This window comes from Penicillium taxi, assembly GCF_028828555.1.
Source record: "Penicillium taxi strain IBT 34144 chromosome Unknown utg000002l_segment0_segment0, whole genome shotgun sequence".
Lineage (NCBI taxonomy): Eukaryota > Fungi > Ascomycota > Eurotiomycetes > Eurotiales > Aspergillaceae > Penicillium > Penicillium taxi.
The window spans coordinates 665,443-678,896 of NW_026643204.1; the positions used below are offsets into that span (position 1 = coordinate 665,443).

The 13,454-nt window shown below is 44.7% G+C and overlaps 4 protein-coding genes across 4 annotated transcripts; 2 read left to right on the forward strand and 2 right to left on the reverse strand.

Moving 5' to 3' along the window:
• Positions 1-1,093: 1,093 nt before the first annotated feature.
• Positions 1,094-1,423, reverse strand: N7495_002181 (uncharacterized protein; the record flags this gene model as incomplete). Its single annotated transcript, XM_057204850.1, has 1 exon — positions 1,094-1,423. The coding sequence occupies one exon, from the start codon at positions 1,421-1,423 to the stop codon at positions 1,094-1,096; it is 330 nt and encodes a 109-aa protein (XP_057065457.1).
• A 554-nt stretch (positions 1,424-1,977) lies between these two features.
• On the forward strand, positions 1,978-2,813 carry N7495_002182 (uncharacterized protein; the record flags this gene model as incomplete). Its single annotated transcript, XM_057204851.1, has 2 exons — positions 1,978-2,095; positions 2,161-2,813. The coding sequence occupies 2 exons, from the start codon at positions 1,978-1,980 to the stop codon at positions 2,811-2,813; spliced, it is 771 nt and encodes a 256-aa protein (XP_057065458.1).
• Positions 2,814-6,227: 3,414 nt separating this feature from the next.
• On the reverse strand, positions 6,228-7,581 carry N7495_002183 (uncharacterized protein; the record flags this gene model as incomplete). Its single annotated transcript, XM_057204852.1, has 3 exons — positions 6,228-7,055; positions 7,293-7,512; positions 7,553-7,581. The coding sequence occupies 3 exons, from the start codon at positions 7,579-7,581 to the stop codon at positions 6,228-6,230; spliced, it is 1,077 nt and encodes a 358-aa protein (XP_057065459.1).
• A 3,764-nt stretch (positions 7,582-11,345) lies between these two features.
• N7495_002184 (uncharacterized protein) lies at positions 11,346-13,180 on the forward strand (the record flags this gene model as incomplete). Its single annotated transcript, XM_057204853.1, has 4 exons — positions 11,346-11,387; positions 11,431-11,646; positions 11,697-12,086; positions 12,110-13,180. Coding segments are annotated over 4 exons (1,719 nt in total), but the record flags the coding sequence as incomplete, so codon positions are not given.
• Positions 13,181-13,454: the final 274 nt, after the last annotated feature.

The following is a 13,454-nucleotide window of genomic DNA, read 5'->3' on the forward strand; positions in this document are numbered from 1 at the left end:
CTAAATAACACGATTCCGACACTAGTTGATCTTATATCCTATTTTGCCACACCTAGAACAGGTTGGTTGGCGCCAAGTTTTAGGCATTATAGGCAAATCAGTTTCAGTTGACACATTTTGAGCAACTTCAGCATGAGGTATATATATCACTTTACCATCATTCCCACCACCAATACCATTCCGAATCTCTTCTAAACCCCCTAAACTACCTTCATGATTAGTCTGCTTTTTACTATCGCCCCCTTTTTTCACCTGTTTCTTATTCATCTATTCTAAATGACCACTAAACCCCGTTCTCACCCGCAACGAGTGCAACGGATTGATAACCCGATACGATGCGCTACCCATGTAGTGTGCTACGCTTCTGGCTCCTGCGAGGAACCAGACGGAACCCCTGAAAAGCCTGCTCTGGCATACCTTACTTTCCTTCCTTCATTTGACCTCCTTGATAAACATTCAGATCAATGCAGCGACATTCCTATATTCATCCCGATATTCATCCCGTAACAATAGGTCTTTAGCGCCGGATGTGATATCTTGACATCTATAGCTATAGAATTAGGTTATAGATAGTATTTATAGGATCTTTCTTTAGTACCGGGAAGGATAATAGAATAAATAGCCCATATTAGAGAATTCCTGGTGAAAGAGGGTATTTGCCTGTAATCAATGGCTTTTTATGAAGAATGGGAAGACATCAAGGCGATATACACACTTAAGAAAAATGGAGGGACTGATCTTGGCCAAATTGTACGCGCTGCCTTTTCTATCAGTGTTGGCTAATTGTTATTTTATTACTCCAGGGCCCTCTACGTCAGCTACTAGGAGGATATGGAATGCAGACTGTGAAGTGCGTATTGAAGCCTCCAAGATTGTTGGATTGGAACCACACGTCTATATAATTAGTATGACCTGGACGGTAAATGGATTTGAATCGGTGGTATAATTCATTCTTAATAGTGTCAGAGGCCCACCTCAGAACTCGTGAATCGTACATTCATAGAATCTCCATTTAGGAGCGAAAGTGGAAATGCAGAGTATGTAGAAACATCAATCATCAAATAAGAAAAGAAACGGCGACAGGAAGCAACAGCTATGATGGCCGAAGAGAATCATCTACTCGTCCTCCTTTGCTTTCGATTTCGGCTATTAGGTCTTTCCGCTCTTGTAGTTTCAGATGCATGAAATCGACGGTCTTTTGAAGGACTATGCTCTCGCTGCGACCTTGGCCCTCCAGTCCGGGCACCAGTTCTGTGAGGCGATCAAAACCATCTCGAATGGCAGCGCGGCGTTTCTGCTCTGAAGCGATGTGGTTGTTTTTCTTCTCTTGATCGGTCAGCCGAGGCTTTTCCTTGTCTTGAGCCGAATTTGATTTCGATGTGGTGGGAGTCGATGAGGACCGGTCATCGTCTTCGGGATTCATTATTGGAATATGTACGACTGAAAAAGATGAATGGATATAAATCGCATGAAGCGATCCCAAGCTTCAAAACAGAGCGGAGGATATGCGGAGCGAAAGCAGAGTAAAAAGTAGAAGAGAGATTAGAAAGCGATAAGAGTAATGTGGAGAAAAACCCAATTCGGTGAGGCTTGGCACGTTCAACGTCATATGTCAGTGGATCCACCGCACGCCTTGTTCTACAACTTCTAGTTCCTTCTGGCTTTCAACCGTTTTTTTTTGCTTATTCTGTTTCTCCCTTTTCTCTCTCCGTCCTCGACTCTATTTGTATTCCACGGAATCGGAGAATCGGACCTTAGACTCTTAGGTTTCGATTATTTGGCAATATCTTTACCTCTGATATCCCTCATCGCTCATACCTCAACGGCACCACCGGACATCCCCTTGTCCTATCCCAAGGTCAATCTTATCCCTCTGTTCTGGGAACTTTCTCTCATCCAATAAAGGTCTCTGAATTCCACTCACATCTGATTGATCTTGTCCGGCATAGCCGCCTCGTTCTTTGTACTCCGTACAACATGATCCACGAGTCATTGCATGGATCATGCGCCTGTGGTCGCAACCACTACAGCATCCAAATCCCCAGTGATGTGGCTGATCATGCCGTGGTCTACTTTGACAGTAGTCAAGACAATCGTACGTGTAGTTCTAGACCGGTGTCGCTATTTATAGTGATAAATGAAGCTAAGAATGGAACCTAGGTCAAATCCACGGTGCTCCCTTAACAGCTTGGTTGCGAGTTCCCTTGGGCTGGTATCAATCTTATACGGAATCTTTTTTTCCTGACGAGACTCACACCTCCATCCGACGCACATTCACACCACGCCATGCGCCGGAAACACAGCGTATCTTCTGTGGATATTGCGGAACACATCTAACCTGTTGGACGGAGAACCCTCGCGAGGAATCCGAGTTTATGTCCATTGCTATTGGTAGCTTGCTCGGGGAAGACCTGCATGCTTTAGAAGAACTCAATCTCCTCCCAGGAGATCTGGAGGAGACTCCTCAGGTCGACGTAAAGACTTCCGCGGTCATTGCTCCATCGAATAGTTCGGCATCGACAGTTATTGTCCCCTCCTTCGATAACCAGAACCCTTTATCTCGAAGCTTTCGATACGGCAAAAGTCATGGAATCCCGTGGTTCGAAGAAATGGTTGAAGGAAGCCGTCTGGGTCGTCATATGCGCGCTAAACGTGGGAAGGGCTTAAGCGACGATAACACAACGACAATAGAATGGGAAATCAGTGAATGGCAAAGTGATGATATTGGTGAAATCGCACAGGATGACTCCGACTCCAATGGACGTTCTACCGGGAAGAGAAAGCGGGGAAGTGAGACTTCTCTGAAGGCTTGAGTTACTGAATTTTATCTGGTTAAAGATTGTATCATCTAGGCGCAGATTTTCGAGCGATAGGATATAGGAAAGTCAGCATAATATAGCCATTTTATATCAAATAACTTTGAAAGACAAGTCAATCCTCTTCATGTTCAATCTAATAATTCCAAGGTTGATACTAGCATCTGAAGACGACTTCAACATTGGCTTAAACGATAGGAGCATGGACTTCAGGGCTTCTCATATGGGTAAACAGAGAAATATGCTAACAAGAAAATGTAACCCGAAAGTTGAAAAGAACCTTAGAATGGAAACTGCAACCTTTCCCGTTCCAACCTCATCTATATATTCATATAAGGAAAATAGGACATTGGAAGATCATACATATATATACTTCCGAATTCCATAAAACTCAACTACTGGGGTAGCTCAGATAGTCAATAATAATAGTCATTAATCTGATTGAAACCTATTGAACGTAACTTCCAGCGACTTCCGCCTACCTAGGTCTCCAATTAACACTTCGACGTCAACCAGACGCCTTGAAAAACGTTATATAGCTCTTGAAATCACATATAATCTCTTTATTCCTTTCCTTCGCCCACCTGCATCGTCTTTTGTTCCATCCTCACACAGGTAGATCCTATCCTTAACATGAGCATGCATCTTGCTTGAAAGCTTGATCATTTGGCATTGCATACTCGTCACTCATCAGATATCCAAATATCTTACCCATGATTCGAAGTTAACAAATACACAGGTATCGTTCAACTGACCATTGCTCCTCCCAATCCAAGAACCTTGAAACCCAAGTCATCTAGAGGTTCGGTTTTTCAAGATCCTGTTACCGTTAAATCCCAAAAGATACACATGTTTTATATTGGATCATTCATCCTTATTCCAACTTTATCTTAGAAGTTGACATTGAACTTGGATTTTTAATATTGGGTGGTTATTTGACTGACTTGATATTTGGACAGGTTATGGAGGAACAGCATTCTTTTCCGCAACTGCGAAATTTCGCTCTAAGTCAACATAAAGCTCAGCAAGGGAAGTCCTATGACTCCCATCAAAACTCGCTATACAACATGAACAGACAAGGGCTAAAGACGTTCAGAGAGAAGCTGCGTCTAAGAAGAAAAGCAATCAAAACACAAGTCAGTTCAAACCAAATGCCCAAACTTCGTGCACTAGGCTTGAGAACGCTTGATTATAAGCTGCATCAAGCATTGGAATGAGTCTCTCAAATATTCAGACTATAGGTGAAATCAAGCATTAATATTGGACGGAAAGCTGCAGCTTGGGTCCTGCACAAGGTAGGCCAACTTTGACCACTGTATCTATACATGTTTGCTCATACTGTATAGAAACCCCACATCGTTGAGAAAGAAGCCACTCCAAATGATACAAGTTCAGGAAGTTCAGGCATCTGGAGCCCAACATGGAGTTTTTATCTGAGCGGTCATAATAGCCCCAGACGTCGATTGATGCTGTTTCCAAGCCAAGTGAGCGAGATCTCTGACAGTCATGTTTGGTCTTTCAAACGCTTAGTCGACGCCTCCCTCGCTGGCGCAGACGATGTCATCTGTGACACGACTCTAACCATCGACCTCGGCGTCGATTATGCGAGCGATGCTTACCTTCTACCTGATTTTCTTCATCTTCCTCCTCTTTCTCTTTCTTCTCAACTTATTCCCTCTCCCTCCTACTCCCTTTCCTACTCCCTCTCCCAATTTCGTTCTTCCATTCTTTCTTCCATTCTTTCTTCCGATTCTTTTTTGCGCGAGGTATCATCTGGTATCTCAGTGGACTTCCAAATCACGCCTATTAATTCATGCAACCTTTTGCCTTTTCGCTCCAGACCTCATTGGAGAGCGTTTTACTTCAGTCGTGACAGCTCATCATCTTCGAGTATCCAAAACTGGCATAGTGCCGAAGACTGTAAGTAATCCTCAATTTATTCCTTGCTGACCTTAATCAATACAAGGCATCTCTTGTATGACGCTGGTGATGGTTAGAACACGATTTGCTGAAATATATATATATATATTGTTCAGCCCTAACTGGGTTTCAATCCCAATTTGAAGACAATGCATCACAACTCATACATCGCCCCCCAGGGCTTTCTTCAAAGTACATTGCCCCAACATCAGCTGTTGAACTTGGAGTACCCATGCTAATTCTCGTTCAAGGCCGTGTGAGCCCCGATCGAAACTCGTTGCGCCATGTTGCTGTTTCCAATGAGACTTCACCTCGAACTGTCTCCACTGGTGTTGAATCAGAATTGTCTGATGGTAAGTCATCTCAGGATCACGTAAACAGAGATTAACGAATGCTAAGTTTATATTTCCAGGCAACATCAGTTCGGACGGCATCCCACTGGCATATGCCCTTCGCAGCCTGGGCGGGCCAAGAAGCCCACAGTCTCCCATGTCACCTCGTGCTCCACGCCCGCGAGCATGGCGAGTTGATCCTCAAATTGTGATCAACGTTCCGGAGATTCCAAGTGCAGAGCGCTCATACGAGCAAGATAACGGCTCGAATGATATCGCGTATCCTACGCACCCATTGGCCTGGCATGGATCTGACACCCCGAGTGCATACAGCTCGTTGTCTGAGGGGCAGAACTCAGAGACCGGCGAGAATTTTGAAATGATCACTGCCCTGCCAGTCATTTCCAATGATAATTTATCCCAGTCTGTTCAGTTGCCCCGAGTTCCAAGATACCTTGGCTCGGTATCGCTCTCTACTAAAAGCACCTTCGAACCCCCGAACACTGCATCAACTGAGTACTTTACTGCAGGTTCTGGAGAAAGTAGCGCATCAGCTACACCTCCAGAGGAGTCCTGCCAACGTTTTTTCAATGAGGCAGCTGAAGCTTTGGTGATTCAACAGCACGAAAGTGAGAGTAGATGCGAGGGTGGTAAGATGGAGGAGCGCCCAGCATTGGAAGAGTTGCCAGAAAAAGGGCGCCAAGTTTTGAATAATCTCACTTCAATATCAGACACACCTATGACACCCCGCTATAATACTTTGTCGCATTCCCTCGTCACAACCACCCCACCCTTCTTTCACACTCCCTCTCCACGTTGCTTCCCACGCAATCCTTCTATCACACCTACCTCTCCATATTCTGAGCGGCTCAGCCCTGATTTGGGATTGAGTCAAGATTCTCAAATCGAAACCACTTCATCCCGAAACTGCAATCCTCCTATCAACGAACCCAGCCCTGCTGTGCGCATCCAACCTCTGCGTGTTTCATCCAACGACTCACGCATTCCGCCATCTACATCTAATCACAGCAACATGACCAATCCCAGCATTGCTGACACCGACTTGTCGGAGGATGATTATCCTCCAGTTCATTACAGCTATGTTCGTTGCGAACCACCAGTTCCAGTTACAAGAGATGAAAATGGTCTGGCCCTGAAGCTATTCCACAAACAGTTCTTCCATAGAAACTCGCTGGCTGCTGATGAAACTGCCTTCCTTGAAAAGTTTATCGCCAACCACAATGCCCAGGGTACTACCCATACTGTGAAGTTTGCCGTCAGCGACATTTTTGATTTCAAAATCGTTATCAATCCTATGGCTTCCGCAAAGAAAGCTGCCATGGAGAAAACGATCATCGAGAAAGCCGCCATGGAGAAAGCCGCTGTAGAGAGAGCTGCTGTCGAGAAAGCCACCATGGAGAAAGCCGCCATAGAGAAAGCCGCTGTCGAGAGAGCTGCCGTTGAGAAAGCTGCCGTTGAGAAAGCTGCCATTGAGAAAACGGTCATCGAGAAAGCAAAGTTCGAAGAGCGCAAGCCCTTCTGGAGCGGTGCTGGCATGAAACAATCGCCATTGGCGATGAACCCAGTTACAGATGACGACAAAATCTGGTTGGCTGAACTGGCCGCAAAGAAGGAGGCTAATGCCCGCCAACGAACTCAGATTCAGAGTACTGTTTCCGAACCTCATCGCATCCAGCATACCGAAGTCGCACAGTCTGAAGACCCCCCTATCCCACGTCGCATGATCAAAAGTGTGGCAGTCCCATCGGGACTGTCGTCGATTCTTCGTAACTCGCCCAGCAGATCTGATGCACAGGCTCCCAAGAAGCAGTACGGAGCGTTTATGTACAAGTCGCCGGACGCGGATAGACTCATTATGGGTACGGATGAACCCAAGTTCCCAAACCTCCCGGCCGCTAACTCGTACCGTCCACGGGTCGTGACTGATCGCACCCTTATCGGCGCCGAACGTGAGCGGGAAGTGAAACTTCCCCGAACTGAAAGTAAAATTCCCCACTGCGACAGTGGGAAGGAAATACGTTTGTCCAAGTCAGCTGGCCAGCTGTCAGACGCCCGTCCCAACATGGTCTCAAACCCTCCGCCAGTTCCACCTCTTCCGGTCCAGTTTCAACTGCTCTCTCCCCCCGTGACTGATACTTCGGCCATCCTGAGTGGTATTCAGTCCACTCCTGCCTTGGCTAGTCACGCCTGGGCAGACACTAACCTGGATGATATCTACCAGCAGCACCCCGAGATGGAGGATGTCGCCGTTCAATCTGGTAGGGTCTTGGACCAGTCTTCTGGCCGCCGCCGCTTTACCCGCATAGGCAAGAACATCCGGAAGATGTTCAACCGTCGCAACAGCGAGGGTTAGCTGCGCCCAAAGAGAGCCGGGAGACGCTCCTCCCAAAGTGAGCCAGAGGGGACGCTCATCATAAATGAGCCTGAGAGGTAGAAACATCCCGAAACAAAGACACCTCTTACCACCAATATTTCTTATGACCGATATGCATTACGAAGTATGCCTTTACGAAAATGCCAAAAACCATCAAAAATCAAAGTTACAACACCCCAATTGCTTTTGCTTGGAGAGGCAAAAGCTCTGGGGGGTCCCAAAAAACCTCGCGCTAAAACAACAACTATTACCATATTTCTTCCCAACAGTATGCGGTATGAAAGTCTGAGACTGTGGGTGGGCGTTCACTTTGAGACTATTTAGTTAGTTTCACACTTGAATACCATACTAGGCAGTTCATGAAACATTTTATTACTTGCGGTAGTTGTAATTGACGTTGTAGCCCTAACCGCCACCCGCAGAGCCTCATTCTTGGCAATGATTAGTTCATCAACATGATGCCGAGGAGGAAACTTCGCAGCAACTCCTTAACACGATCGAAGGGGTATAATTCTAGCCCGTACGTTCATTTTTTCAAGACTACCTCTCCAATTTTTAAAATATCTCGGCATCACACCCAACTTTGAAAAATAGAGCTTCGAATGCTGATTCTTGACTTTAGTACGCAGGTACTCCGTATGCCCCAAGGTGAGTAAAAAAAATATTGATAATATTGGTAGATCACAATCTATTCTATACTACCTCCTGCTGGGCTGAGACGAGAAAATCAGTTAAAATATGACATTATCTCCGCCTTATCGCCTATTCGGTCAAATATGTAAGCAAGCTCATGATCGGGAGCAGGTAACCTTGATCAGGGGGAACTCTTATAAATCTTTGATACCAAGATCTTGAATAGGCAAGATGAGATGTGTTTTCTATTTTATCCAAATATCTTTGGTCTTAGGTATGTTGCCTTTATGAGGCTTCCATACCTATCTGTCCAGAATGTGGTTACCTGAGCATGAAGTTAAGAAAAATGAGAAAATGAGAATCGGATGTCCCAGAAAATCCACTTGGCCGCATGCATACTGTGGTAGGTAGTGGGTTGTGGATCGGTAGTAAGATACTTCCAAGGTTCTGGCAGCTCAAATTCTGCTATTTTAAATAATAAAAATCTAGTGAAAACTAATTAAACCTTGGAACCTCAAAAACAAAAAACAGCATGAAATATACCAAAATGAAGTAAGACCACCCTGATTTCGAATAAGTTGCTCACAGCACGCGTGCATAAGATTAAGCTCCATAAGTTCAACGGGAAGAGCATCCCACACTTCTGTGTCAATCTTTGACAGCTGCTCGAAGTTAGTTGGTCACAAGGAAGCTTGCCATCACCTGATATGTGATTATCCGTGATATAGTCTCTTATCTAGTTCCAGAATCTCTCAATAAGATTAAGTTCAGGTGAAAAGGGAGGTCACTATTAGAATGATACATCACTTTCAATATCATTCTCATCCATTGTCACCTGAGCATTTTGATCAAGAGCATGACCTTGAATTATAAATGAAGATGAGCCATCTCGATAAGCAACGAGCTCAAATATTCTAAAGTTCCATCGATTATAGGTACCATCCTCGCAATATAAGACTGTTGATCAATATTCCCTCATTCCTTTTCCAAAAACGCAGGGCACTATTCTATACCGTGCCTAGGTAGAATGAACCCCAGAACATCTAAAAAGAACGGGTTTGAATTATATCTTAAAGGTAGGGTTATAATGCTCACGAGCTTTTCGAGTGACATTGATTCGATGAATATTTCTATATTGGCTTATTACCTATATAGAATTGATATCATGATAAATATATACTTAGATAGATAGTGATATAGATGAATATGAGCAGACATACCTAAGAGAGAGACTACTTACACATGCCTCGTCTGCCCAAAGCACCTCATCCCTCTTATACCTAGTTCAGTAGATATAATTGAAGGTCTATTGAACACGTTCCAAGGTTCTTACCGTACACGTTCAACCATAGGAGTATTTTGAAGAGCTCTACGTCGATGATATACTTTCTTTGCAAGAGCTTTCCATATTGCCTTTATAAAAACAGGATGCCCTAAACGATATATAAGATCATTATAAGGCATCTGTCGAGTCTCTTTAGATTGAAAGATAAACGAGATTATATCATCCACTTCCACATCAGAAAGCTTCGGTTGACTGAGCAGAGTAAGTTGGAGTTTCAGGTATAGTATTAGGTATTCAAGGATGTAAGGCAGTGGAAGATGAGACTCCTCTCGACAATATCATCTAGGGCATCGGCGAAGGAATTACCTACCAAGGTAGGTATAAGATAGCATTTTGATTCAAATTCAATCGAGAAGATCAATTGATAGTCTAATATCTTAGCTACTATTCATACATATTCAATGTTTTCATGATATCACGGGCCTTAATATCATCTACTGTGTATATTAGATCAACAATTTTGTTGGTACTAGCTAGACTGAATATAGTAGGCGGTAAATTCCAAAGCTTTTACTACGATATATTCATCCTCTACCTACCGGTAGACATAAATACCTCAATATGTTTGTCCAAGCCTTCCAACAGTTGAAGGTTCCAATCTCCAGCTCATTTTGCTTTCTGTCTTCGATTCTGTAGATAGTTAGGCGTCAACCTGGAAACTTCAAAGGGTTCAAGGTTCATTTATAAGGTTCTATGTGTAGGTTGATATTGAGTTATAGTGTAGACGAAACATAGAAGCGCCGCAACAATACAAGCGCCCGAGTGGAGTATGGAGTAGGTACTAAATATATGCATACTAAATTGAATGTTTCAAGATGTTTCCATTGTATCCGAATTAGATAACTAATTTAATTAAATGAGGTGATTAAGTAATCTCAAAGTGGCAATTAGCTTTTGTACCTTGCAGTGATCGACCATGAGTTCGCCTTACCTCTCTCCCCTATTCAATTTCTCTATTCTGTACTCCGTGCTACTGACAATTTGATTATCATACTACTCTGTATGTAGATTTCTAGGATCATCCCTGCTTTGCGTCTTCTGCTCATCCTTCTAGGTACTTACTACATGTAGGTTGCGCCTTGCCGAGTGCCGCGTACCTACTCCACTTGATCGGCGTCTTCCCCGCCGATCTCGCATCGAAAAACTTGGGAATCCTTCTGCTCCTTTGAATCTCCTACAACTGTCCGCACCGAATCAACTTATCAGACATCCCTACCTTCTTCAAACCGCCACAAAACTATACAAAGGTCTAAAGCCTAAAACAAACCAGTCTAGTGGAAGCGCCGAGGCTTTGGACGCAAGAATATCACGGCGCTTCGGCTTTACGACCGCTTATTGGTTACGCTGCCCTGCAGTGTGCTGGGAAATAGTGATACTTCAACTCCGCGGCTCCTGAAGCACAATCGCTTCTACTCTCTCCTCTTGGTCTTGGATCCATCCAGTCATGGCTTGATTGTGATCCATTACTGTTATTCGTCCATATTCCTCGACTCGAAACGAGCCACGAACTGTTTTATTCTTAGATCTGTCATTACCTCTGAAACAGGTACCCGTCTGCACTGAGCTGTCTGTCTTTAAGCATAATATTTTGTTTACTTGGATTCTGACCCATTGCATGGTGCTTTACCAGACTATATTAGGTTGAGTGGACCTCGAATGGCTTGATTATTGTGTGCCTTCTTTCCTACTCAATATTGTGTCCCTTTCTTTTCTTTCCTGTCTTTTTCTTTCCTGCCTTGTATTGCATTGCATTCTTTATACAGCACTCTACACAGGTGTTTTTTGTCCCTCGCTTTGATCATTTCTACCTTCTTTTCATCTGCATATTTGCTTACTTTTCGGTGCTTCCGTTAACCCTTTTATTTTTTGTCTTTTTCCTTTCTCGTCTATCTTTTACAAAAGATTTTGGCATCTATGACATCTACTACCCTCATGACTTTCTTATTGTAAGTATGAATTATCTTTGTTTGGACTTGCTTTGCTGACCAGGTCCTTAGAATTACCAATCCCAATATCCGATCGGTGAAATTGCTTGGATCATGGGACAATTTCTCAAAGCCATATCCTATGGATCCGGACAGGCGCATTGGACCCGGTCATTGGCGTGGATGTCATACAATCACAGATATCATGGGTGATGGGTCCACTGGGCAGACTCAATGGCGTACAGGTGGGCTCAAGATGGGCGCAACATATTGGTACTATGTAGGTTGGTATGACCATGGATCGAAAGGATATAGCTAACCAGATATCAGTACTTGCTGAACGACGATATGGAATACTGTAACCCGGCAGAGGTAATCTCGAGCAAATGCCCTTTGCTTCCTGGACAGCCGGTGAACGTACTGAACGTGCCAATCATCTTGCCGGATAGTTCGCATGGCCGCTCGAACAGCAACAGCTCACAGAATATGGATTATCGTACAATGAACCCGGATGACAAGTTTATGAACCCCCGGAAACCACCCAAGCCAAGTCCGACCCGTCTGCAGACCTCCGAGTCGAGTGCTCACCAACGCTCTGCCACGGCTCTCAACATATCTCCAGTCCATGCGATGATGCATCGAAGTGTTTCTCAGCCGAATAGCGCGACTTACAGAAACAAGAAGTCAAAAGAAGCACGCTCAGTTTCCCCCCACGGTCCCGTGTGATTCGGCATCATGACCAGCAGGAGCCAGCCATTGAGGATCGCAATTTCCCTGGCATCTTCCTCAATCCCAGTGTTGGTTCCCCTCCAGTTGCTCTCACCAACAACTTGAATTCATCGACTATTCAAAGTCGTCGTGCGCTGACGGCCAATGGTGGAACTGGAGCACAGCCTCGGAGTGTCCTCACTGTGGTCACACGTCCACAACTCGGAAGATCATCTTCAAATGTTGCTGCTGCTAGTGCTGATCTGAGCACAGTCGATGAAACATGTGTAATGAAGGATACGCTGAGTTTACCGAAATCGGCGGATCTGCCGACGCCGACCTGGACAGATTTTAATGGAAAGCGGCTACCTACACTGCCCAATACTCCTTCATCTGTCATGGATGAAGCTGTACGTGCGATCGATGAGACTGATAAGGCGATGAGTGAAGAGATCCTACGCAGCCATTTCTCTAGTCTCACAGTTGACGAGTCCATCCACTCCCGTCTTATCCAGGGGAGCAGATTTTCAGAATGGAGCACTGATGACACCGATGATGAAGATGGCTTGAACTCTCCCGGGTCGATGGTATTCAAATACACATCTATATCCAATCAGGTCAATCAGTCTCCAGCCGTGGACTACTGGAAAACACCCGATCTCGACTCTGCGAACGACGCAGCAACGAATACCGAGCCTAACACGCCACATCTCACCGCCCATTCCAAGCCATCATCCCCGAACTCTGCAACTGGCGATATTCCACCGTGGACAGCCGTGTCACTCCCGAAACTTACCGTCTCCTTATCGTCTCCCGGTCTCGGCATCGAGCAGATGGACGAAGTTGAAAGCAATCCTAAACGCCATGCAGCGCTATTCAGTGCCCTTGAATCCATGACGGCACTGTCTTTATCAGAGCCTCGAGACGGGTCTCCTGTTGTCCTCTCAGATCCTGATAGAGGCGATTCCGATACATATAGCTATCGGGGACATTCTCGACATAGCGAAGCATCGTTCCGCGGTCAAGCGACGATGCAAGAGCTTATTGACGAACTCAGCTATCTGGAGAACATGATTCATGTTGAGATGGACGGAGAGCCCTTCTAAAATAGCATTAAGCATATACACATCTGTAGAACATTCCCGGTGCTGGTCACTAGTTGTGTCTGTACAAATTTAATTTGAAATTACAAATACCGAGTTCAACAAATGATTCTAAGCCTGCGAAATAATTCAAATGAAACGTCAGAAGTAAATTGACAGTTGATATTGAAATAATTGTCCAAGTATGTCATGTTAGATTTTACTTCACATCTGCGAGAAATGCGATCATTCTACACTTACACAACCTCGGAACGCGCCAAGAATCGCGATCCACCCG